At 43.2% G+C, this 25,955-nt stretch overlaps 1 protein-coding gene across 5 annotated transcripts in view; it reads right to left on the minus strand.

Moving 5' to 3' along the window:
- Positions 1-4,830: 4,830 nt before the first annotated feature.
- Positions 4,831-25,955, minus strand: part of SMAD6 (SMAD family member 6) — a 325,135-nt gene continuing 304,010 nt past the window's right edge. For all 5 annotated transcript variants that reach the window (XM_039491441.1, XM_039491442.1, XM_039491443.1 and 2 more), the window contains one exon: positions 4,831-5,731. In XM_039491441.1, the coding sequence (XP_039347375.1) occupies positions 5,190-5,731 (542 nt within the window). In that variant the 3' untranslated portion in view covers positions 4,831-5,189. The remainder of the gene's footprint in view (positions 5,732-25,955) is intronic.

A 25,955-nucleotide genomic window follows, 5' to 3' on the forward strand; every position in this document is an offset into this window, starting at 1 on the left:
GTAACCCTACTATTAGGAACAGGTGGCTGTTATCTTCCTATTTATATAGGGGAGTGTATGAGGCGGAGCAAATGGCAGTTTGCCACTTAAACTCCTGCAGCTGCCTGCATCAGGTTTGTGTGTCGTATGCATTTAGGGAGAGACCTCAATGTGTGATTGGCAGATGGAAAACCTCTTCCCACCATGGGGAAGACAAATAGATTTACTGTCTAGCTGTGATTCAAATGCATGTTTTTGGCTTGATAGTGACTGAATCTTTGAAAATAACTGAGCTGGTTTAGAAGGCATTGGTGCTGAGCAGTTGTGTAACTAAAGTATCTGATGGGAGGCTCTGCTACAGAGCATAGTCAGTGTGAAAACAGGGGAAACTGGAAGACATAGTGGGTTGGAACTGGAGTCTGGGATACTTGCTAGTTCAAATCCAGCATGTTAGTAGTAAGCTCATTTATCACTAGATGGCTGCTTGGTCACCTATGTGAAATGTGTCTGTGGCCTCAATCCCATTCCCAGAAAACAGGAGTCCAACTCACCAAAAAAAACCAAATAACCCACCACAAGTGACCCTCGTGGGTAGTTCTAGCTGATGAAATAAGAATGTGAATAGACATGAAGACTGATCTGCCCTGAAAGCTAGTGTCTCTGAGCTAGGGTTGAGGCACACTGGCAGTACATGCATTGGCTAACTCACTACCAAACTAAATTAATATAGAAAAGAAATACTGGTGAAATAAAAGCAGCTGAGGTTATTCTCAGAAAAGGCAAAATGAGAAGCATTCACCTTTGTCAGAGGCCAGAGCGAACATTCTTTTCTTTTCAATTTTTATCTGACTTCTGAAAACCATCTTGTTTAGGCTGGGTTTCTTGAACTTACAAAGCATGACTCATGAAGTGACTAGAAGTGAGTTCTGGGTGGTCTGATTGCAAGGTCTTTTTAACAGGACACTGCTTGAAACCACAATGAAGGCCGCTGGAAGTGCTGATTTATAGTTACCAAACAACCATCAGGTTCAAAAGTAGTGCAGGGGCTTGAGTTCACAAAAAATTTAACTTAAGCAGAGTGAGAATCTAGAACAGGGTCAGGACTAAAAGGTCCTAGTTAAATATATTAAAGGACCCAGTGAAAAAAAAAAGTGGATGCCTTAGTTCAAAGCCTCTTCCTAAAACCTAAATCACATTTCAAGAGTTGCTGTCAACTGAAATTGGATTCCAGATTTATTAATGGAAAAATGTGCATGAAATTTTAAAAAACAAACAACCCCCGCCCCTAATGTAACCATTCCATTGCACACTGGGAACCTGAACGCTACCACTGTGCTATTTCATGAGGAGCTGTGATACTGGCCAGGAATTGGGTTCAAGGAAAAGTCACTAACATTGTCCAAGCTGAGTGAAGTACAAAAATGAAACAATGCACAGTAAATGGGATGTCATTCTATTTTATAAAGCCAAAATGTTATTAGTATCACAGGTAAGCTCCTTGCCGGCTATTCCGGTGGGGGGGGAGGAGGGGCGGGGTTGGGATGGATAAACACACACATCTCGAAGAACACCAGTTACAGGAGACTCTAACTCTCTTCTTCTTCAGTGATGCTCCTATCCATTCCATGTAGGTGATTCCCAAGCCTTAGTATGGAGGTGGCCTGGGTGGACAGATGTCCTGATGGGAAGGATGGGAGGAAGGGGGCGAGCGGGGCGCGGCTCTGTCGAGTGAAATGGTAAAGTCGCATGGGGGGCAAGAGGCAGCTCGTAGTACGCGCCCGTATGCAGGATGTCACCAGGAAGAAATCCGTTGAGATGAAACAGGCTCGCGGAGCTGCTGCTCACGCGGAGGCGTGCGGCTTGGAAAGAAGAAGGGGGGGAGATCTCCTGATTAAGATGAAAGGCCGACACCACACCTGGGGGAAGAGGCCGATGTGGCCGGCTGCACTTTGTTTACATTATAAATAGATGGAAACTGACTCTGCAGTGCTGTGTCTAGGAATTGATTTACACCTGTCGGAGGTAAAGCTATCAAATCAGAATGGTAACATAGGCTTCAAAGGGTGACAGCAGGGGCAGTGAATCAGACTCATGGTTTTCATCTGGCCAGGGAGGATAGGAGTATGTCCTATGGCATTCTACACTATAGCAAGTTCATCTTTATTACTGGGCAGTGGCCTGCACAGACTTTGGGTCCTGGTACTTCGGCAATACAGAAGTGCATGCTGGGACTTGTGGTCTCCACAGGCAGAACCTGGTCCACATCAAAGGTTAGAGGTAGTACAAACTGATCTATTTTATGGAAGCCCCTTTGGGCTTCTGGTAAGCTGCCATTTTGGACCCCCATGTGAAAAAATGTGGGTGCCCTGCTTAAAAGGAGACCATCAGCTACTAAAGCCCTAAATACAAGAATGATAAAAAAAGAACAAGTTTTATACAATGTAGCACTGCAATTGTTCTCATGACATGAAAGAGTAAATGAATAATGGAAACAGGAAGGGTTTTGGCTTGGGTTTTTTGTTGTTTGGATTTAAAATATCCCCCATACTGTTTTACCCGAACGCCGAGGAATTTGCCAGTGCATGTGAATTAGAAAATGAAACAAACCACTTTTTTTCATTGCTCAGATAGACTAAAATGCATGAAGGCTGGAGTTTTTCAAATGGGCAGAGGCATTCAGTGTCCAACTCTCATTGAATTTCAGTGGGATTTGGACTTTAACTATGAAGAAGGCAAAAAGAACTTTGAAAAAGGTAAATATCATAAATGGTGAACAGTAAATTAGACTTTTTTAAAAAGTTAAATAATCAAAGTTACTATCAGAAATGGAGTGAGAGAGAACTGTTCTTTTTTTAAGAAGTGACATAACATGAAAGCGGCCTTTTAAAACACTGCATGGGACAGATGTAGCCTGTGATGTAGCTGGTATGGCCTTATGCAACAAAATAGGCAAAAAGAAAAAGCTCAATACAATATCTCAAGAGCTGGCTTTAAATGATGGTTACGTTTTGACACCATCCCGACAACAACAGTTGTAAAATAAACAGAAAAATAATGATGTATAATATTAATATTTATGCTGCATGGCATCAACCAATCTGGTCCCAAGTAAGTATCATTTAAAATGTGATTATAGTTTGAAAAGTGACTGTGAAAATGGCACCGTCGCATTCCACGCTTGTGGCTCACTGACTTCCCAATCAAGTTTGCTTATTTTACGGCCACAGTCGGAAGACAGGATACTGGGCTAAATGGACCATTGGTCCGGCCCAGTATGGCTGTTTTTATGTTGTTATGGCAGCCTTGTAAACTCACCCTGGGATTTGAGAACTGAGCAGTACTCTGCCTGGCTTATGCATCCTCGCTCATTGTTGCTACAAAAAATATTGAATCAGGTCCCCCAAAATCATGACATTGACTTAAGTTCATAAGATTTAAAAAAAAATAATAAATTTGTTGTTCTTTTGATGGTCCTTCTAGTTTATTCATTTTTCAGGGTCACATTTTCAAGCTTTTCTCTGCAACTATGAGGGCTAGAAACGGACTTTTTTAAATGAAAGCTGAAATTCTCACCTAATCACAGGACTTCAGAAACTGGGGATTTATGAAAACAAATATTGGGAGACTCAAAATCAAATGGCAAGAGGTAGCCACATTAGAAATGAACAATGCAATTATCAACTGTACTGAGAACAATGCAGGAGCCAGAAAACTCCCAACCTTCTCCCACAGCAGGGTGGGCTTGGGAGTGCTAACAGGAATAAAAGGTAGGAAAATCATATCTTTCATCAAAAAAGTAAGCAGATTTTACCCTGAATTCACAAAGGGTGCAGAGCTGCTAAGGCAGAAAGAGCCTTTTATTCAGTCCCTTTTCTGATCACAACTGCACCTCACAATCCAAATGTGATTACAACAATGCTCTGCAGTCTTAGCTTAGTGGCTGAGATATAGACTAGAAGAGTGGTATGGGGCCAAAATGCTTCAACAGTAGTTTCAAAAGTGACTGGAGATGTTGCGTGCCTCCATATTTGGGTGCCTGATCTGAGACACCTAAAAGGCATATGATGTTCTCAAAAGGGTGCTCAAGCACTTTAAGAACATAAGAACGGCCATACTGGGTCAAACCAAAGGTCCACCTAGCCCAGTATCCTGTCTTCCAACAGTGGCCAATGCTAGGTGCCCGAGGGAATGAACAGAACAGGGAATCATCAAGTGATCCATCCCCTGTCGCCCATTCTCAGCTTTCTGAAATTCAGGCTGCTTCAAGGTATATCAGGTTGTGCATTCCAAAAATGGAGGCACCCAAAACTGCCAGTCGCTTTTTCAAATCTTGGGCTTCTCCACTAAGAACTGGAGAGAGACTGAATAGCTCCAAGGCCTTGATACTGCAAACTGATCCCGGTGGACTTAGTCTTTTAGGACCAGGCCCCTGATTGTATTCTGTCCTGTCCATCAATCCTGTCACCCATTAATTTGCTAAATCTGTGTACACACACATACACCCTTCACTACATCCCAATCAGCATACTTGTTTTACCAGCTGGAATACAGACCAGCACACAAAGCTACATTTCTAAACAGATTTTCTTTAATCCTTTTTTTCACCCTCTTGCTCTTGGCCTCCCTTCATGTATGAAGCACTGGAGACAACTGGAGCCCTCTAGTCAGAAAGGAGTGGATTTTTTAAAAAATGAACTGGCATGGATTCGAGCCTGCAATCTTCACTCTGGAAAATCTAAACTGACTCCAGAATGCCTGAGGAGAGACTGCTCATAACTTTATTTAAAGACAGAAAAATAACTGTTCTTCCCTCTTTGGGGGAGGAAAAAAAAAGACAATAAAACCCCCCTATAATGCGAATACTTTATTATCAATGAGTGACTGGTATTAGCTTTTGTCTGGTATTAATAATATTTCACAAAACCATACATCAAAATTAGGGCTTTTTCCTATTTTTGCTGTATAATTTTTTTAAATCTGTATTGTAAGAATTATATAAGCCAAAGTGCATTTTCCTTTTTTTGTCCATATACACATTGCACCATACATAAATAATTACATTGTAAAAATGACTCCATAATTACAAGTATAATATATATTTTCATATAATATATAAAACTTTATATTAAATCTAGGTAGATGATATTTGGGATAGTCTGTGTTTCTCGCGCTCTCTCTCTCTTTTTTTTCCTTTCGGCAGAGGCTGATTGTTATCTATTGTTGCTGAGTAATATCTCCAACCAACAAGGACATGACGTGATGAACTGTCTCGAGTAACATGGCCCCCATCCTTTAGCAAAGCTTATCCGAACGCTGTTTGGGTCGTAGGGCCCATCTGCATAATCCAGATCCGTGGCGTGCTGTAAGAGGCAAGACTTCTCGTAATCAAATACCTTTATCGAATAGCCAGGCATTACTTTGCGTACTATTAAAGTCCTACAATTGGGAATGTCCAGTGTTGGGGAGTTGACAAAGATAGGATGCTCACTGCGATTGTAGGCCCACACACCATCCGGTTCTTTGCTAAGTAAAATCCCATAGCCGATTTTACTTCGAGTCCTTCTAACAGTCTCACTCCTATTTTCCAGGTTTAGCTGTCCGAGGCAGAAGCCATTTCCTTGAGGTAGGTCATAAAATATACTGACAGACTGTTCATACACTGTGTAGAGGCGTCCCACACGAGTCCGATGTTCCCAGTAGGCAACGTTACACCAGTGGCTCTGCTTAATGGCATCAGGCGACATACTGGCATCTGTGGGGGAAAAAAAGCAAAGACACATTCAAGGCTGCTGCTATAGCATTGACCTATTTCGAGCCACACACGAATAAATAACCCATTTAATGATTACTATCGCTTGAAAATGACAGAAGGAAAGAACCCCCTAGCTAAGTCAATCCCACAGCAGCCCCTCTGTGCCTAGACCAGGGCCATCCCTGCGACTTGTCAGGATCCCGCAGATCCCACATAATACACTTTAATGTTTGTATTGTGATAGCACGTAAAGGCCACAAGCAAACTTACTGTGATAGGTGCTATACAGACATATAAACAACGGTCTCTGCCCCAAAGAATTTACAGTCCAAAAGACAAGACCTAGCAGGAGGATGATACAAACCAAGAAGGTCAGACTGGGTGGTGGGTTGGGAGAAACAAAATAAAAATGTAACAGGACGTGCAAACTCTTAGCTGGTTAGTAGCACTGATTACAACTTAGGGGGCTGAACATGCAACACTGAGTCAGGTGAGTCATATTAACTCACATGAGTAGTGACATTAACAGGCCCTTAAATTTTTTGGAGGAAGGGGGAACCTAGCCGACAGTAGAGATCTTCCTCTTTAACATATGGGTAGGGGTCAAGGAAACTAAAAGTCTCAGCGTGCAGTGCTCTGTCCTGGGACACCGGAGCCTGGGATCTAATGGTTTGCTTTTCAATATTAAAGGTGAGGACGGTCACAGGTCCTACAGCTCTCGTGACTCAAGTGCAGGGTTTCAGACTTTAGTATCACACAGATCTGCCAGCCAACTGCACTTTTCCTCAAGTACCAACAGAACCACAGCAAGTTCCTTCATGTTACACCTGATGTCAGAGGAAGGGGGGAAGTATTTTTATCAGACTACCAGGGAATAAACTCCCATGTTAACTTAAACATTAATATTCTCCTTTGACAATCTAGGAGACTAAAGGACACAAAATATCTGTGAAATTTCTTCCCACTCACTTTTGAAAACAGAAGTTTCTTCAGCCAGGCCTTCACTTTCATAGTCAACTGAACATATAAACCAATGTACCTTGATTTTCAAAGGCAAACTCATATTGACAGGTAATGCATGGATATACCTATGAAATGTTATTACCTGTCAAGGTAAAGCAGGGGTCGGCAACCTTTCAGAAGTGCTGTGCCGAGTCTTCATTTATTCACTCTAGTTTAAGGTTTCGTGTGCCAGTCATACATTAACATTTTTAGAAGGTCTCTTTCTATAAGTCTATAATATATAACTAAACTATTGTTGTATGAAAGTAAATACGGGTTTTAAAATGTTTAAGAAGCTTCATTTAAAATTAAATTAAAATGCAGAGTCCCCAGACCAGTGGCCAGGACCCGGGCAGTGTGAGTGCCACTGAAAATAAGCTCGCGTGCTGCCTTCGGCACCCGTGCCATAGGTTGCCTACCCCTGAGGTAAAGGATTTGAATGCAAGTATATTCTGGAAGATTTCTCCTAGCTAACAATCTTTGACAAAGGCTCTGGTGTCACTCTAGTGAGAACAAGAAATGTGAGGCACCCTTTCATGCTAAGGGTATAATATTTTCCATAAAACTATACAAATATTTGTATATAACATTGAATTACTCATCTTCCTGACCAACAGGAAGGCCTCTTCCTTCTCTGAGCCACGTTCAATGAAGAATGGAGGTATTGGGACAGCTGGAGGCGCCTTTAAAGTTCATGCTTATCACTATTTACAGTGCCTCTAGAAACTGCACAGGAATTCACATCTCTAAAAGGGGCCCTCAAAGGTGAAACAGGCTCTTTCCAAACACGTAATCCTGATGCTTACAGGCTATTTTCCAAAAATCCACTCTGTGATTTCAAGGATGACCGTATAATAAACAGAGATTTTTCATCCATAGTCTCCATTCTATTTGAGTCAGCTGCATTTCAATTAGCTTTAGCTTAGATCTTCCAGCTACTACTCATATACAGCATACGTGCTCCACATCAGACTTCTCTCGGCATTCAAAATACTAATGAAGTGCACAGATTAAACCCATCAGAGGAGTCAGCTATGCATCCTTTCCTTCACCTATACAAAGCTCTTTTTTTTACGGAGGTTAACTTTGGAGTAAGATTTTTCTGCTTCGGATTTGTTTAGTCCTAAATGGTTTACTTTGTTGGCAAAACTATGTTTAGCTACAAGTGCCATGCTTAAATAAATAAGCAAACAAAAAATTAAAGAAAACAATTACTTCATTTGTTACTGCATGTGGGGACTGGTCTTTTCATAACCAATCTAACTTGGCCACTTCTGTATAAAATACGCCTAACATTCTTGTTCTGGGCAAGGGTCCCAGAGCTATAAACCCGGCAAGGAGCTCTGCTTTGAGCCAGCCTTGTTCTATACCCTGCATTAAGCTCCCTGACAATATATCACAAGACCGTGGCCTGTTGACCTCTCTGCCTTCATGCCATCAAGTCTGATTAACTCACACACAGGGTGATGCCATTATTTTGCTTCAGAGACTCTATTAAGGCACCGGATTTAAAGCACAGGCCTACAGCCCCATTTCTTTTCATTCTCAAATTACACTGGAGTGCAATGGGCTTTCCTTCCCATTAACAGGCTTTGAATTAAGCTGCTTTGTTAGAGTTTAACTTGAGTTGTAACTATACAACTTTAATGGGGGGAAGCGGGAAGGAGGAGAAAAATGGTAGGTAATTGGGCTTTTCCACCTCTAAACATAGAGAAGCCTGGCAAAAATCTGGCTGCAAGCACTGACTGCAAGACAAGGATGGGGAATGCCCCTTTAGGTAGACGCTCATGAGCTGTCACAGGCACCAACCTCAACAGAAGCATGAGAATGGCTCTCCCCATCCCCCAGACATCTGTATATAGAATCTCCAGGACCCAACACACTCATGCAGCCGTGTGAATGGCTGCCAGGCAGAAGCTTCAGCCCTGTTTCTACAGAGTCCCCACCGGGAGGTTTGAAGGCATTTTCATTGTGGGGAACGAGACCTGCTAGATGATTCCTTGCTACTTAAGGTGGCTTCTACAAAGGAGCAAGCCAGTGCTCAAAAATTCAAGGCAACATCCTGGCCCCACTGAAGTAAAGGGCAAAACTCCTGTTGACTTCAATGGGGCATGGATTTCACCCTCAGAGTCCTCCAGCTTTTGAAACCTGGTTTCCAACTTCCTCCATAAAAGGCTAGGCAGGGCTAAAAGCATCTTTTGGCTCCACGACTGCTCTGGTTGTAAACAGGATTTCTCAGAAGCTGCACCCTCAGTAGCTCTAACACTTAAACAAAAAAATTCGTCCGAGTGCCTTTGATAAGCAAGCTACTAACATTTTGGATGAAAGACAAGGTAGGATCCTGGGGCTGAATCTACTCCTACATTACACAGGCGATGTACTTCAGATAAGATTCTTCTTCTCAGGATCTTAGAAACAGAAGATGCATAAGACCTATTAGTTAATCCAGCTCCCATGACTGTTCTCAACAGTACATTTTCTACTCTAGTTTGTACAGCCCCTAGCAATGGGGTTCCCCCCCACCCCAGGGAGATATTCAGCCTTAATTTCTCCCTTCTTACTTTTGCCCTGTTACTCCAAGTGATATTCCTTGTACCACCCTAAATCCTTTCTCTTTATCTCATTACTACCTGCACTATCCTGTGAATCATTTCTGTGACCTGGTCTGTATCCCTAACAATTTCAGTTAGGGGTGTGATTCTCTACTCAAGTGGTTAAATTGGCACATCCCCCAGCGTGGACACAGTTATACTGGTATGAAGGTGCCTTATACCAATACAGTATATTCCCCTTCCCTTGCATCCACACTAGGGGGGTTGGGCTGCTTTAACTATACTGTTAAAGCTTTACGGTTCGTGTGTGCAGACAAGCCCTTCGCCAATGTATACAGATGTAGCTCTTTTAGTCTTTTCCTAACAGCCTTAGAATCAAATAAATCTTCGAAACAATCAGTGAGGTTTGGTGAATCTGCAAGGAAACAGAAGTCCCCAGCTCCACTGTGTACTACGGCCTGGCCAACAAAGGGAAAACAGAAAGGTTAATTCAAAAGCCACTGCTGGTTATGTCTTACAAGAACAAAAGAAAGTGGCAGCACATATCTCGATCTCCCAATCCCAGCTCTGTGGCTAAAAATCCAAAACAAGGAGACAAAGGAAATTGCTGTAGAAAGCTCAAAGTTGGTGTGCATTAGCGTAAGCACTGTGTTTCTATATATACTGAGTGCAGGAGAGCTCTGGCTTCCCTGGGAGTCAGGGTGGGGATGGAGTTACATTTAGGCCAAGTGGGATGGTTGAGCAGTAAACACACACTGGATTCACTGCAGCTTCCCCCCTTTTCTCCACCCCAACGCCCATCCAGTAACACTCAGAATCTTTAAACTGGCGATGGGGGAAAGAGGAGGGACAGGAGGGAAATACCGCCAATGGTAAGTTAATTTTGTTGGTATCGGGTATTATATATACAGAAAATAAGACATTCGTGAGTTTAGCAATAAATACACCCGTTTCTCACTAACGCGTTCACCATTCCTTAGCTACCTTTGATATTTAGCTTCCTCACTCAGGAGCCCAAATTCCACCAAAATCTTCCTTTGTAACAAATGGCATACCAAGTCCAGCTCTGTTACACCAATGTACACCAGTCACCGTAGCTTTCCTGAAGTCAACGGAGCCGGTCTGCTGTTACTGATTGGGCAAGTCACTTCAGGGCCGATTCGTAAGGGTATTTCTACAGATAGGTGCCGAAATACCTTTAAAAATCCAACCCTTTGTGCCTCCATCCCCTACTTGTGAAATAGGGATGTTAATACTTACGTGGGTTCTGAGCCGGAGTTCACGAATATTTGCATGGCACTAGGTTACTATGGCGACGGACCCCTTAGAAACGCTAATAAATAAAATAAATGAGAGCATGTGCTAGTACTGATTCAGGTTTTATTTTTTTAGCTCCGTAATTAGCACCAGGGGAGGTTGGGCTAGAAGTTAATGCAAGCCGCCATTCCTCGCAGGCTGGCCCATTCCTCGCTGAAGCAATTAAAAGGGGAATGACTATTAAAAGTGCTCTCCTATTTGTGCTGGAAATACCTTTTGTGCTTCCTGTTTGGAACGTCCACTGTCCAGCCTGAGAAAATGAGTGCCCAAGCTGAAGAAGAAGGGCCTTTCTGAACGGTGCTTGATCTTCGGCACCATATACAATGCTTCTGAATACGTACTATGGATTACGATGCCTTGAATTGTGTTCAAGCTAGCTGTGAATTAGGTCCCTAATAACGATGTAATGAGCACAGAATAGCACAGCTCTGGAAACAGCACCCAAAACACACTGAGCCCATACCGCTTGACACAGGAGTCTTACAACAAACACTGAATTTCTATCTTACATATTTTTATGGGCCCTATTACCAAGGCGTCTGAGCACCTCCCAATTTTTAATGCATTTAGCCTCACAATACAAGCTGGGGAAATACTATTATCCTCCTTTCTTACAGCAGGGGTACTAGGCTGCAGAGAGGCTAAGCTCCCTGCCCAAACTCAGCCAGGAAATCTGTGACAGGAGCTTAAACCCAGATCTCCCCATTCGTAGGCTACTCCATAACCACTGACCCATCCCTTGGTGTGTGTCACCTCCCTTGTCAGTCTTTCAAAAGCCACTTAATTTAGACAGGAATTTAGCAGCAATCGGATGGAAAATTTTGTCCAACTTTATGGCACCCCTACCATTATGAAAAGGTTTCAATCCAGCAGTGGAACGATCAGAACTACTGTCACAATGAAAACGACAATATAAGTTTAAATGACTGCTTATCGATCTTTTTTCTTTTCACAATAAGAATCACTGTCAAAAGACAAACAGCTGCATGATGGAATAACTAGCGAGAGGTTAATGTTGGGGCTGCGGTTTTCGAATGGCATCAGGGAGTTCGGGAGTTAGTTGATTAAGTCACTTAGGTGCCTTTGAAAATCTCAGCCTGAATCCAGAAAATCAGCAAGTTATATAGGCTGGACTGAGAAAATGGGAGTCTTTTGTTCTTACATTTACATTGACGTCATACCCATGTTTTTCTTCTATACATCACAGATGATGTCTTTAAAACTGTATCCCCCGCCATTCTTCACATGCACACACCCAGAGATAAGAGAGAGGTTTATTCAGCTCTTGACTAGCTCACAGGCAGTCACAAGGTTAGCCCTTCACCATCTCCTAAACCCTAAACAGCATATCCCATTCTTGGACTACAATTTTTAAGTCCAACGTTAGAAATTAATAGGCCTAGCTATAAATGATCTGCCACTGCCTTCTGACACACTGAGCGTTAGCACGGAGAGGCTGTGTCAAACTGAATACAGTTAATTGTCAAACCTTTGGGCGGAAGTTAAAGTTCCTGTTCAACTAAGAAAATTATTCTAAGGAAGTAACATCCAGCACAATCACATAACTTAGCCCTTTGGCTCGACACATCGCACTGACCTACATAAACAAAAGCACCCTTACAACCTGTTTGCTTTGGGCTCCAAAGCAAAAAATGAATCCCAACTCCAGCAAATTTCCCTTCCATCTTCCTACAGGGCTGGAAACAGCTCAGTGAGTCACTATAGCATAAAGAGCCCTTCCAAGTTCTCCAGACTGTTCACAGCACAATGAATTTGTAAACACTGAAGATTTTTTTTTCTTTAACCCTTTGACCAAAAGCCTTTATCTTCTTTACCATCTCGAAAGAACCTACAGCCCATGGCTTATGGGGGAGTTAAATGATCAGCATGCTTACTCTGGAAGAATAATGACTTCATCCACAGTTCCGTGATGAACACGTATCCAAGCACATCAATAAATACTGTCAACTGGACTCTGCTCTTCCCAAAACATGTCATGATCACTTGCCAGGCACCAGTCATGGGAACATGCAGTTTTAGAAGAGTGAGTAAGGGAAGAAGATTCAAAGTTAATTTTGACTCATAAAAAGATCTGTTTAGATCCAAATACGACATAGCAAGTTCTTCAACCGCACAAATCTCTAATCAGAATGAAGAATAGTAATTGTAAGACTTAGGGAACTGGTTAAAAAGAAGTTTCTGAACCTCTTCGCAGTATTACTGCAGTATTTGCAAAACTGCATTAATACAGTCAGTGATATTAACATAAACCTGTACTGACTAAAGTCTCATCCAATCAAGGATTTCCAAAACACTATCAGCCAAATCAAATTCTGTCCTCGGTTATGTCTGTACAACCCACCGAATTCAAGGAGTTTGGAATGAGTATAACCAACCTGGCCTTACACTGCAATTTCCCCCTGTCTATTGCCATCCAGTGAGAACACCATTTTGTTCCAGGTCTGCATGTCCATTTCCTTCTTTATAAAATACCAAAACAAAGAGTTATATATTTCTATTGACATGCTTAAACTTTACGAGGAGAGCAGAGGATGACTACCAGACAGAACTGTAGTAGAAAGAACAGAAAGCAGGTATTGAGCAGCTGAATTTCATTTGTAATTAAATCTTCCATGGTGTACAGTGTAAACAAACAGCATTTGCTGTGCAGAAAAGCGGTATCTTTTTGCTAGCTTTCCAGATCATCTTTCCCCTAGAATATCACGTATCTGAGATGCCCTATGTACCTGATCCCCTCCCCACACCAACTGTTAAGTTTTGTTGTCCCACATTAAGTCTTAGTCATACCAATAGACTGAGTACAGTAAAGTTTGTGGCTTTTCATCTGTAAAGTCTGGAGCCTGGTAGCAATTACAGAGTTCTGCATCTGTTTAACCTCATAACCTCTGCAAAGCCCTGTTTGCCCATTAGGTAAGTAGTTTTTGTTATTATATTTTTCAGAAATTACCACTTAACCCTAAATTTCCCTACAAACTAAAGAGGGTAACTTCAAAATTTGATTTTGCATTGAGTTAAAAGTAAAATCCTTTAGAACAGCCAGCATTAGACATTTTTAATAGGTGTTTTCCATTCTTTACTGCAAATCGCTCTGCCTTCTGTCCAATAAAACCAACGACGAAGGAATGCAGCATACGCTCTACATCAATTTCCAGCTCTAATAGCAGGCTGTTAGTGTCCCCAATAGTATGCATACTTTCCAAGAATATGCAATAATTTGATAGGAATTCCTCTTCCCTGTCTGGAGTAGTGTAAACAAGGGACTTTTTTTCAACTAGGATGTTCCTAATCAATCATTATATCACCATTGATGAAGGCAGGAGATTAGATGCCTTTATTAAAAGAACTTCCAGACAAAACTTGAGAATCAATTACCTCCAAACGGGTGTGTACACACACATCCATCCACACACCCACTCAATATCTTTAATCCAAAACAACCAGCCAACACACTTCATCTCTTTTTCCCTCATTTCAGTTCCTTTCAAGGATATCCAAAAAGGAGGGAGGTAAGCAATGAAAAAGTATGTGAAACATCCCCTATGTTTAGAGCAGAGACGGATGTTAGTTTTAGTTAACTGTGTTTGGACGGACAAGGCAGCTAAAAGTCTCCCCTGCAATCCCACTTTTCTTTGGGGGTGAGTGGCCTAATAATGGGTTTTAAAAGCCATGCAATAGCTGAAAAGGAAACTCGTCTGCGGCCCAAAGGCAAATAAAACACACTGAAAGGAGACAGTGAAAAGGTTCATATGAAAAGGCTGTGCCTCCGGAAAGCTTTCTAAAGGGTCTCTTTATGTGCCCGGTACACAGCCTCGCTTTCTGCAGTATCCCCTGCTAAACAAAGTGGCTGCCTGTGCAGAGGTGGATTGGTTTTCATTCTTTTATCTCTCAGCGTATTCAAACAAATCCTGAAAAGATGAACTCATCTGGCAACCCTGACATAAAGCAAGCACTTTAGCCAGCCTCTATTACAAGACAGCCTGCTCTGTGTCTTATCCACTGCCAAGTATTAGTTTCGCCTCCAGCCATTAGGCTCTACCACTCACCAGACAGCAGGGGCAATGGACAGAAAGTCACATCCCCTGCAATTTAAGTAAATAGCCTATTCCCTCCTCCTTTTTTTTTTTTTTTGCATGCTGCCCTTTCTGTGCTGTCAACAAGATCAGGAGGGATTTTTGGACAGAGCCATGCTTGTTCAAAAAGAGAAGTATGTTAGCCCTATACTGCCTGCCTCAATGGTGGTACAGGCCACATTTTTAACAACTATCATTGCAGGCAGCTACAACTTCTAACAGCCACATTTCAGCTGGCGTCAGAGCTATCTTGGCCATTGAAGCCGGCTTTATCGATCAGATGTCTACACTGGAACTCTGGCTCTTGTTTACTTGTGGGCTTGTTCCTCAGTGTCACCATTTCCCCGTGTGAAGCTGTACCTCGCTGCAGACACATCCAAAAGGAAATTCCCTCTCTCTCTCTGTGGGGTCTCAAGGTAAAGAAAACATAACTTGAGGTTTTGACGGTTTGTGAGCTGACAGCACTTTAAATGTAAGTAAAGTTCAAAGCACTTCACTAATAAAATACTTCTTGTAAACAAAATGCGAACAAAAAATGTCCTTGCTGGATGTTCCCTACTACCTTTAAAAGCACGACGGCATTGTCCATCAAATTTTACACATTATTTTTCCAGAAAACACACAAAAATCACTAGATATTATACAACACGCAGGATTAAAATATCTCTTCCTCACACTTTAATGTTTGAATTTAGGCTCCAATTTAGCAGTGTTTAACTATAGGCATATACTTTAAGCCAGGGATCGGCAACCTTTGGCAAGCAGCCCGTCAGGCAAAGCTGCTGGCGGGCCAGGCCGGTTTGTTTACCTGCAGCGTCTGCAGGTTTGGCTGATCGCAACTCCCACTAGCCACAGTTCGCTGCTCCAGGCCAGTGGGGCTGCGGGAAGTGGCCCTTCCCACTGCTGGCCGCCCTTCCCACAGCCCCCATTGGCCTGGGATGGCGAACCGCGGCCAGTGGGAGCTGCAATTGGCCGAACCTGCAGACGCTGCAGGTAAACAAACCGGCCCGGCCCGCCAGCGGCTTTCCCTGGCAGGCCGTGTGCCAAAGGTTGCCGATCCCTGCTTTAAGCCATTTCTATTCAGTAATGCATGTGCTTAAGGTCCAAGTTGTTCTATGCAGGGAAAACCTCTGCACCCGTGTGACAAATCAACGAGTCTCCACCAAAAGCACTAAAGCGGTTCTTCCATGCAGCACACTTTGCAGGATCGGGGCTCTCAGTGGAGACTAAATTTGGAGACTAAATTTAACCATTAGCATGTGAAATGGAGGGATTTTAATAGTACTTTACACAGTAATCTGAATCCACCCTTAAGTTTAGACTTACTTAATACTTAATACATTAATACTTAATGCTTCCATAATACAGATGCATGGTTGTGAGTGAGATCATGTAGCATGTGTGTTTTCAGAAAATTATCATCAAAGTTTGGCCACTATTCTGTTGTGATTCGGACTATGGTAAGCAGGCAATGGAGACTGGTAGTACTTTTGTTCTGAGATAGAATTTAATTAATAAAATGCTTTGAAGCTTATTACCATTCAAGGGCTATCATATTTTAATAGTCACAAATCAAGCTGTTTTATTTTCTACGCAGAGACTCCCAAGAGGGATAAGAACTGTAACCCCACTTTATTGCATTTTTACAGACTAACTCAAAGGGACGTTGTTTACATATATTCTGAATGATACTTATTATGGGTTACCCAAAAGAAAGGTGATGTAACAAAGTTACTGCATCACCCAAACTCTTTTAAGAAACAGGGATTTGAATATCTGGGTCTGTCTGTAAAAGAGTTGAGGTGCAATTTTATGAAGTGGCCAAATTATTTAGGAGCACAAGTCCCACCAACTTTCAATAACACCTGTGCTCCTAAGTCACTTCGGACTTTTGAAAAATCCCACCCCTGATCTGTAATAAAGAATGTCTAATGTGTTACTGGGCCATGTATCATTTCTGTAACCTTATTATGGAGTCATATCCTTCACTCACTCCATGGAGAAGCTTGCAGGAGGTCTTCCATTCTACTTTTACCCTTCTGTAGACTATATATATATATATATATATATATATAACCTTCCTTTTATTTTCAGTAATATCTTACCTTTGCTTCAAAATAAACATTACATATTATAAGAAAGCACAGAACTGAGATAATTTTAGAAAAAAATGTTGTCTGTGAATAATTTCCTAAGCAAGGTCCAGCTAGAAGGTGGAGCAAAAAGAAAATGTTCATATTCCAAAAAAATCTTGTTACAGACCACGCGGGAGCCATCAGTGGAAATGAACCCTGTTAATGTTCTTTGAAACAAGTTCCAGGGTAGTGAAGAGGTTAAAACTTTCCACAGCAGAAATGGAATTTTTATGGCCCTACAAAATACAATTAACTGTCAATCTGCCCCAGCAATGCTCACAATCATTTTTGTTAAGCCAATATACTTAACATACTTCAGCCTTACAAGTTTCAGCTGGAATGGATCACTAAAAAAGAAACAAACAACAAAAAACCTCCCCCCCCCCCCCAACCACTACATTACATTAAGCTCCACCATAAGGAAGCTTGTGTGGATTTTCTGCCTGTGGAGAAATTACATATGTGATCATGTATACTGAACAGAACTCTCATTGCTCTCATTTTCCACTGTTTTCTTACATGCATTTATATCTTCTTTTCTGAGGTGCAGAGATATTGATTTGTGACAGATGGCAGCATTTTTCAGTTAAAATGTCACTACTAAAATTGCTTATTTATGGAGGCCAATTCTTTGAGATAACTTTAGAGCCACTGGTTCCTGTTCTATCCGTTCTCAAGAACCGTAACTGCCATTTTTTGTTCCGTTCTAAGATTTAGGAAAATAAGCCACCAATCCTAGGGAAGGCAGGTGCTCTGCAAATGTGAGTTATCCCCTCACAGGAGAGCTCTGGAGCTCTTTCAGAGTCCAACATTTCGCCATTTTGTTGAGGAACTGAAAACCAAAAAGTTCTCCTCAATAAGCGCAATTTCTTTTATTGATTCTCTTCAACGTGTCACCAAAGTAAGTGTCTTTAGGGCCGGAACACAGCATAAAACAGCCTAGTGTCAGGATTCAATTTTTAGTGTTTATCCCTTCTGCAGAAAAATCCAATGTAGGACAGAAAAAATATGAGATGTGAGGGTCCCCCTTGTTTGTTCCTATCGGGAGGAGCTAGGGGGTTCAGCACCCTGCACTCAAGGACAACCCAGGAGGATACTATTGAGGGAATGGGAGGGAGAGAGGAGCAGCAGATATCGTTTGAGGGGAGGAGCACAGGGTATGTGTAGCTCCCGTGGAAATGGAATCATGGCTATAGAGCCATAGGCTGTCTCCCTGAGAAAGAGACATAGAGCCCACTGCAAAATTCTGCCAAGGGAAAGCCAGAATTTGTGCAGAGGGAATTGAGCTGCATGTATCTGACTGGGGGCTACACTGCTGAGGAGAATTTCCCACAGGCCTCTGGATTGCATGGGCACTACGGGCCCTGCTCCTTCAAAAAGAGGGTGATGGGAGGTGAGGATGTCCAGAGAACAGCATGGGGGCTTGGGGATACCTTTGCTCTTTCAGCAGGATCTTCTCTGGAAGAGGAAACTCTCATTGTGGAATACAACCCAGACTTCCCTTCTACACAAAGGACAAACTTGTACCATTTGCATACAGGTACCCCCAGAGGGCGCCACTCCTGCCATTCCTGCTCAGGGAAAGCTTCCAGTGACTGCGGAATCCATCCCTTAGGTTGGGCATTAGGAAAGCCAGTGTAGATAAGCACTGGAACAAGTTGCCTAGGCAGGCAGTGGAATCTCCATCACTGGAGGTTTTTAAGAACACGTTAGAGCAGAGGTGGCCAAACCATGGCTTGCGAGCCATATGCAGCTCTTTTACAGTTAAAGTGAGGCTCGCGGAGCCCCACCTCGCCCACCCCCCTCATTCTCCAGGACCTCTGCCTTGCAGCAGGGTGGTGGGGTAGAGGCATAGCTCAGTGGTTTGCGCATTGGCCTGCTAAACCCAGGCTTGTGAGTTCAATCCTTGAGGAGGCCCTTAGGGATCGGGGGCAAAAATTGGTCCTGCTAGTGAAGGCAGGGGGCTGGACTTGATGACCTTTCAAGGTCCCTTCCAGTTCTAGGAGATTGGTATATCTCCAATTATTACCTTTTGCCCAGAGGGGAGGGAGCTCTCAGGGCTTCAGCCCTGTGGGCCGCACCTGCCGGGGCTCAGGCCTTCAGCAGGAGCGGTGCTGAAGCCCCGAGCCCTAGCAGGTGCCTCCCATGGGGCAGAAGCCCCAAGCCCCTGGCAGGGCTGGGCTGGTTATTACTTAGTCGTGCTTTGAGTGCAGGGGATGGGGCTAGACGATCTCGCAAGGTCCCTTCCAGTCCTCCACTTCTATGATTATAATCAATAAGGCAATTATTGCAAGAGTTAACTATAAGCCCAGACGAAAGTCTAACATACCGTATCATTTAAGCACTGAATACAATAGTTAGCCATGCAATGGCTCAGCATTTGTGCTGAATGCTTTCCTACAGCACATGCAGTTCATGTCAATTCTTCCTCCATTAAATGTTTTAACCAGCTTCCTACTGACTTCTATCCCCTGCACCGCAGTGCTCGGAGCACTGAGAGCACTTCTGAACAATGGCAGGAGTTTCCTCATTTGCTAATTGCGATAGTGCAGAAACTAGACTCATTGGCTCCAACGTAGGCCCCCTGTGGAATGGCACCAGTCCTTTAGCAAACATGTAGAATAGGGATTTGTTGTTGCTGTTGTTGGAAAGTGGAAAGCAGAGCACTGGAAAGCGGTGGGCTCAACAGGCCTGAAGGCTACAGCCCTTCATTCATCCACAAGGAAAGTACAGCAAGAGCAGAGGCAGCCAGGCCCTGCCGCAACCACAACAAGGGAGCTCATTGGCTGTCCACTGTGTCCAGTCATTCCTTGGTTCCCCCCAGGAAACGACAGCCACAGCAACAAATAGCGGCAGCCACGCGTTGGTTTGAGCAAGGGGGAGACAAATAGCGAGGACTGTGATTCTTCTAAGTGGCCATAGGAAATACGCTCCCAGCTCCTGCTGATTTTCCATGGGAACTGGGCCTCCCAGGTATTTTGGCACCTTACTCCCCTGGTGCCTAAATACTTTGGATGATCTGGGCCTGGGGTGTGTAACTCCCCCAGGACCCTGGAAAGTCTAAGCCTGGACCAAGACCAATAACTCACCATCTCATGAAAGCCTCTGAGAAACTGTCACAGAGTCCAGGCTTTCCATCATGAATTGGCCTGTTTATTTGAATGAGTGATTTTGCAGCCAAAGATTCCACTACAATTACCAACTCCGCAAGCCATGCAGTCATCTTATTTCTTTAAATAACTTCCCGATCAATAAAGGCCAGGTTCTGTCACACTTAGCTGTGCTGAGTAGTATTTTACTCTATCGCAGGACTTTTGACCTCCTTGAAGATCATTTAAAATACAACTTAGCTAAGACCCGATCCTACAGTAAGCAACATGCAGGAGCAGGAGACCAACGACAATGCATACCAACAACTTTTTCTGCATAAAAGAAACCAGTCCACAAAACCATCAGCTCCTGAAAAACCTTCACACCCCTCAAATAAAAATACATATGTTCCTATTGAGTTCTGGTCTGAAAACTCCAATTTAAATGACACTCTCAATTTGGATATATTTTTTTTAAACTGACTAATTTCAAGAAACTGGTTTCTGATCCATCATTCCTTTGCCTTTTAAATAGTGTGTGCTGAATATTATACTTAAATAGCATATAAAGGTTTTTTCCGCTCCCCTGTTGATATTTATGAGAGTCTCTTTGGCCAGAGAGAAACTGGCTATACAGGAGAAACAATTAAAAAGCAAACAAATTGAAAACAATGTATTTATTTTTAGACTCATAGACTTTAAGGCCAGAAGGGACCATCATGATCATCTAGTCCAATTAGTTTTCAATCTTTTTTCAATTGTGGACCCCTAAAAATTTTGAATGGAGGTGCTGACCCCTTTGGAAATCTTAAACATAGCCTGTGGACCCTCAGAGGTCCGTGGACCACAGGTTGAAAACCACTGATCTAGACTGACCTGCTTCACATCGCAGGCCACAGAACCTCACCCACCAACTCCTGTAATAGACCCCTAATCTCTGGCTGAGTTACTGACGTCCTCACATTGTTATTTAAAGACTTCAAGTTACAGAGAATCCAACATTTACACTAGTTTAAACCAGCAAGTGACCCATTCCCCATGCTACAGAGGAAGGCAAAAAACAACAACAAACAAAACAAAACAAAACACCCTGCCAATCTGACCCAGGAAAAAATTCCTTCCCAGCCCCAAATATGGCACTCACTTGCACCCTGAGTATGTCACTGACCTTTTTACTCAGTGGAGTTTGCAAGTAATACGTACAGTATTTTCCGGTACAAAGGTGATTTTTTTCCCCAAGATAACTTAGTCCCTTTAATCCCCATTTCTCATGGTTAAAAGTTTCACAGGCACATCCATGACATTTGAGCACACCTGTGTGTTATGCTGTACATGTAACTGCTCTGTGCATGGTATGTAAAGTTAACACAGTTATATAAACATGTCATAAAAAGGAACCCAAAATATAACCACCTACATTTGCTGCCAATTATGAAAGCAGCAGGGCTGTCATCAGCCCCGATTTGGCGGCAACTCTTTCAGGTTTTGGAAATCAGCCCTGGGCTGTTCCAATCCCAGCAATCATCCCAGATTCAGCCCAGCATTAGGCGGCTGTACAGTAGTGAAACTGCAGCACCTCTCTGGCAGCTTTGACTCCTGTGATCAACTGCCTTACTCCCCTCCCTGCCAGGCGCTTCTCAAATGGAGATCCAATCCCTCGCTACCAGTTATTTTCAGTTGTTCTCAGAGTGTCCACTCCCATACAAGTCAATGGGAGTTTTGCCACTGACTTCAACGACAGCACGATCTCAGCAAACACTCCAGTCAAGGCCATTTCTTCTGATAAAGCAAGAGGGCATGAGGCCAAGGCCTAAAGAGAACTGGGTGACACGTACTCCATGTCAGAGAATAAGCAGCAGTCCTGGCGATTAGTGGCAGAAGAGTCTTCCTGGGGTAATCAGCCCTGACCCAAACAGAAAAGAATCTTCTACAGTCCAGGAGGAGGGGAGAGAAACAAGATGGAAAATGGGAAGTGGGGGTTGGAGAGGAGGAAAAAACGGTTACAGAAATCAACTTGCCAAGATATCTGGGGGGCTACAGCTACCAGAGGCTTCTGGGCTCATTCTGGCAAGATTTAGCTTATTTCTCTGCCTTTTTTCTCATGCCCTTCAGCTTTGTTCTCAGGTCACAACAGGCTACATGGAGAAATCACCCAATGCACACAGCACCCTCTGGAGGTAGGGAGCAAGGGAGTGTGAAGCGGCACCAAAATCTCTTAAAAAACTCCTCTCCCAAATTTTCAAATCTTGAGAACTGTGACTCTCAGACCCTAAACGTGCGCCTGCAGTCCTCTACTAGAAACACGGCGGAGCTGGGAGAACTCATCTAATAAATCATTCAGCTGTATGTTTCCCTTTTAGCCACAGCAAAGTCAAACTCTTCCTTCCCCCCACTGTTAACCATCCTTTGTTTGCTTTATCTCTCCACTGCTTGGGGTGGCACCGAGCCAACTCTTGTTATTAATTAATCTAGGGGACGCATGCTGCATTCCTGGCCACCCTAACCACTTCCTACTTTGGCTGGGATGGTGGGCTGAAATTCAGTCTGCCAAATCCTTTTAGTTACATTAGGCTCCTTGCAATATCTCAGCCGTATCTTGTGACCACAAGTTGCAAGAAAGAACATTTAGACTCAAACATTAAAAGAAAAAGAAAAAACCTAACCACCCTTCTGACACACAACAATGTACTAACCATCTAATGCAGTTCCCACAGTTGAAGTGAGATTTCCATTGGATTAACTCTGCTCCCACTGAAACCAATAGGAGTTTTGCCACTGACTTCAATGGAAGCACAGTTAGATCAATGGAGAGTGTACTGAAAAATCCCAACTTTAACGCTGAGAGAAAAAAAATGAATCCTTGACAGATGGGGAGATAAAACTAATCAGCGAGCAGAGATGGGAATGCTTCCCCGAATCAGCAGACCCTGAAAACAATGTAATAATAATTTGTGCCTGTAAAGCACCTTCATCTGAGAGCTTCAAAGCATTTTACAAACACCGACTAATTATTAGGTCCACTTTAATAGTAACAGAAATAATGCTCCTTTGCACTTCCATTTCAGGCCTAGCTCTCAAGGCACTTTACAAAGGTTCATGAATTAAGACTCAGCTCCCCTGTAAGAGAACTATCTTACAGATGGAGAAACCAAAGCAGAGAGAAGTCAAACGATTTACCCAACTCCTACAATGAGTTAATGGCAGAGCCATGAATAGAATGCAGAATTCCCGATTCCTTGTCCGCTGCTCTAACCACTGGACGATCTTCTTACAAGAGGATAACCTGAAGCACAGAGATTTGGGGCTTTTAAAACACCATTCTTACATGCTTCACACTAACAAACCATGAACACTGCTCTTCCAGCCAGAGCAGACCAGGAATGGACACTTTACAAAGGTTTTCTATATGGACCTAGACTACCAACATGTTTTTGTAAGACTGTCGTGCCAGGCAGCTGTAAAGGCATGTCTACAAATGTTCAAATCTTCACACCTCCAGCTGCTGCACAACCACCAATGAAGTTCCACTGGCGATAAAGCAGCCATGTGAACACTAATGTCCATCCAGCACTGATATCATTATGATTGCAATATTATGTATTAATCATATTGAAGTAATTCATAGAAGCCCCAGTTGATACCACATCATCTGACCATGGTCAAGTTGAAAGTATGTTAAGCAGTGTTAGAACTCCTGACTCACATTCACTCTATGATGCTGCCTCCATGCTGAGGATAGGAAAACCTGTGGCAGATTTTTAGGGTTTTAGGATAATAACTAACAGGGCAATAAGCATTTTAGAACAACAAAGGACAACTGTACCCAGAAAATGTTGCAAGTGCCATGCTAGCTAAGTAAGTGAATCACCAGCCATTCATGCCATTTTGGCCATTGTTATCCTCAACATTACTAAGACACTTGTAATTGTCAAAGTGAAAGTATCTGTGCACATTTGCTTCCACTCCCCAGTCACAAAAGTTTCTGCACACTGAGGCAGTGGGAGCTCCTGCCAAGCTCTGTACCTATGAACAGGCTCAGCAGTAAAATCACGCACGATAAGAAGGAGCTGTGAGACTCCCAGTCAAATGGCAGTTCAAACAACTAGACTCATTTCTAGGTTGTCTAAATTTTCAAAAGTGACTAGTGATTTGGGTGCCTCAGTTTTTGGGACATCTTAACAGAATCTGATTTTCCAAAGGCATGCGCTCAGCACCTTCAGAAAATTAGGCTCTTTAAGGTGTCTCCGGCTGGGTACCTGAAAGCTGAGATCCCACAGTGCTTAGTTTTGAAAATTCAGGCCTAAAAGCTTTTGAACAACATCAGATACAAAGTAGGCTATGAGTGAAATAGCTTCTGAATGCTTTCCTATAAACCAGAAAACTAGTAATGAGGCTTCTTAAAAAAGAAAAACCAAACCACTGATTAGATGCAGATATGATTTCATGGATATACTTTTTTTTTTTAAATTAACTCTCAAACTGAATTGTTTCCTACTTAGAGAAAAATGCATTCAGTCCCATTCTGATCTCAGACTTCATGTTGACACTGAAGTGGTTTTCACAGGGTTTTCTGTTGTTTTTTGCTGTGGTATGTGGGAGGCAGCTAAAAGTCTGATAGAACTGAGACCACGCTGACCATCATGGACTGAGGACGGTAGGATTTGGCGCATGGCTGCAAGCAGCTGACTGGAGAGAAAACTGGGGTTCTGGAGATAGGTATCTGTGGGCTGTGGGCCAATACAACTGAAAATACCACTGACTGTGAAAGCTCTAAGGAAACCGTATCGTGGACCCGGAGAACAAGCTCAGGCCGTGGAATGTCAGGTTGGTGGGGCTCCCAGAGGGCGAGGAAGCAGGAGCCCATCCAGTGTTTTTCTCCAACTGGGCTGTGAAATGGCTGGGGATGAATAATTTTGCTTCCTCTCTACAACCCCGTTGCCACAGTCCTGCTCCTGAGTCGGGGGACCCTGTGACACCCCACGTGGCTCGAGGAATGTGCAAACCTTGGCTCGAGGAATAACGTTTCGAGTTGAGCAGCATATGGAACTGAGCGCCCAAATTTCAAGGGCTGGCAGCATTCCTTTATCGCTACCACCTTTCATGGCCCAAAGGATGGTGTGGCATCACCGTCAAACTCAGGGTAAAAGCAACAATCCCTGCTCTGGTACATCTACACCGGGGGTCGGCAACCTTTCAGAAGTGCTGTGCCGAGTCTTCAGTTATTCACTCTGATTTAAGGTTTCGCGTGCCAGTAATACAGTTTAACATTTTTAGAAGGTCTCTTTCTATAAGTCTATAATATATAACTAAACTATTGTTGTATGTAAAGTAAATAAGGTTTTTAAAATGTTTAAGAAGCTTCATTTAAAATTAAATTAAAATGCAGAGCCCCCGGACCAGTGGCCAGGACCCGGGCAGTGAGTGTTACTGAAAATCAGCTCGCGTGCCGCCTTTGGCATGTGTGCCATAGGTTGCCTACCCGTGATCTACACTAAGATAAAAGGGGTAGGTCACATTTAATACCCTAATGTAGCACAGACAAGTTGTAATCTAACACGTGTCCGTGGGGCAGACCCAGGTCTGGATGGGATGGCTGAGCTGGGACTTCTTTCTCCCTCCCTTGGATGATTTGGCGCTTTGGGACAAGAAAGGAAGTGAGCGTGCTCAGAAAAGTGTGATGGAAATTACCTTCAGAGTGGGCCCCGCAGCACGGACAGTTCTCTGGGGTCCCCTTTTACTTCCTTCCCAGCATGCTAACGCTCAGTACCCCACACAGGCTCCCTCTGCCCAAGGAGGTCTGGATGCTCTTGCAAGTGACTCCCAGCCCTTGGCCACTTGAACCAGCCCCTCACCCCATGTCCAACAGCCAGGCTTTTTTCAATACATGATCAATGGCCACACATACATGGGAGCAACATACGACATGATTTGCAACATGAAATTAAGATTCCAGCTTTGTTCCTACTGGGCCAAAGCCCAGTGGGGTCCTGCCTCAGGTAACACTCCCACTGAGGTCTTGAGAAGGCACCGCAGGATTT

This window comes from Mauremys reevesii, linkage group 10 (assembly GCF_016161935.1).
Source record: "Mauremys reevesii isolate NIE-2019 linkage group 10, ASM1616193v1, whole genome shotgun sequence".
NCBI classification, from domain to species: domain Eukaryota; kingdom Metazoa; phylum Chordata; order Testudines; family Geoemydidae; genus Mauremys; species Mauremys reevesii.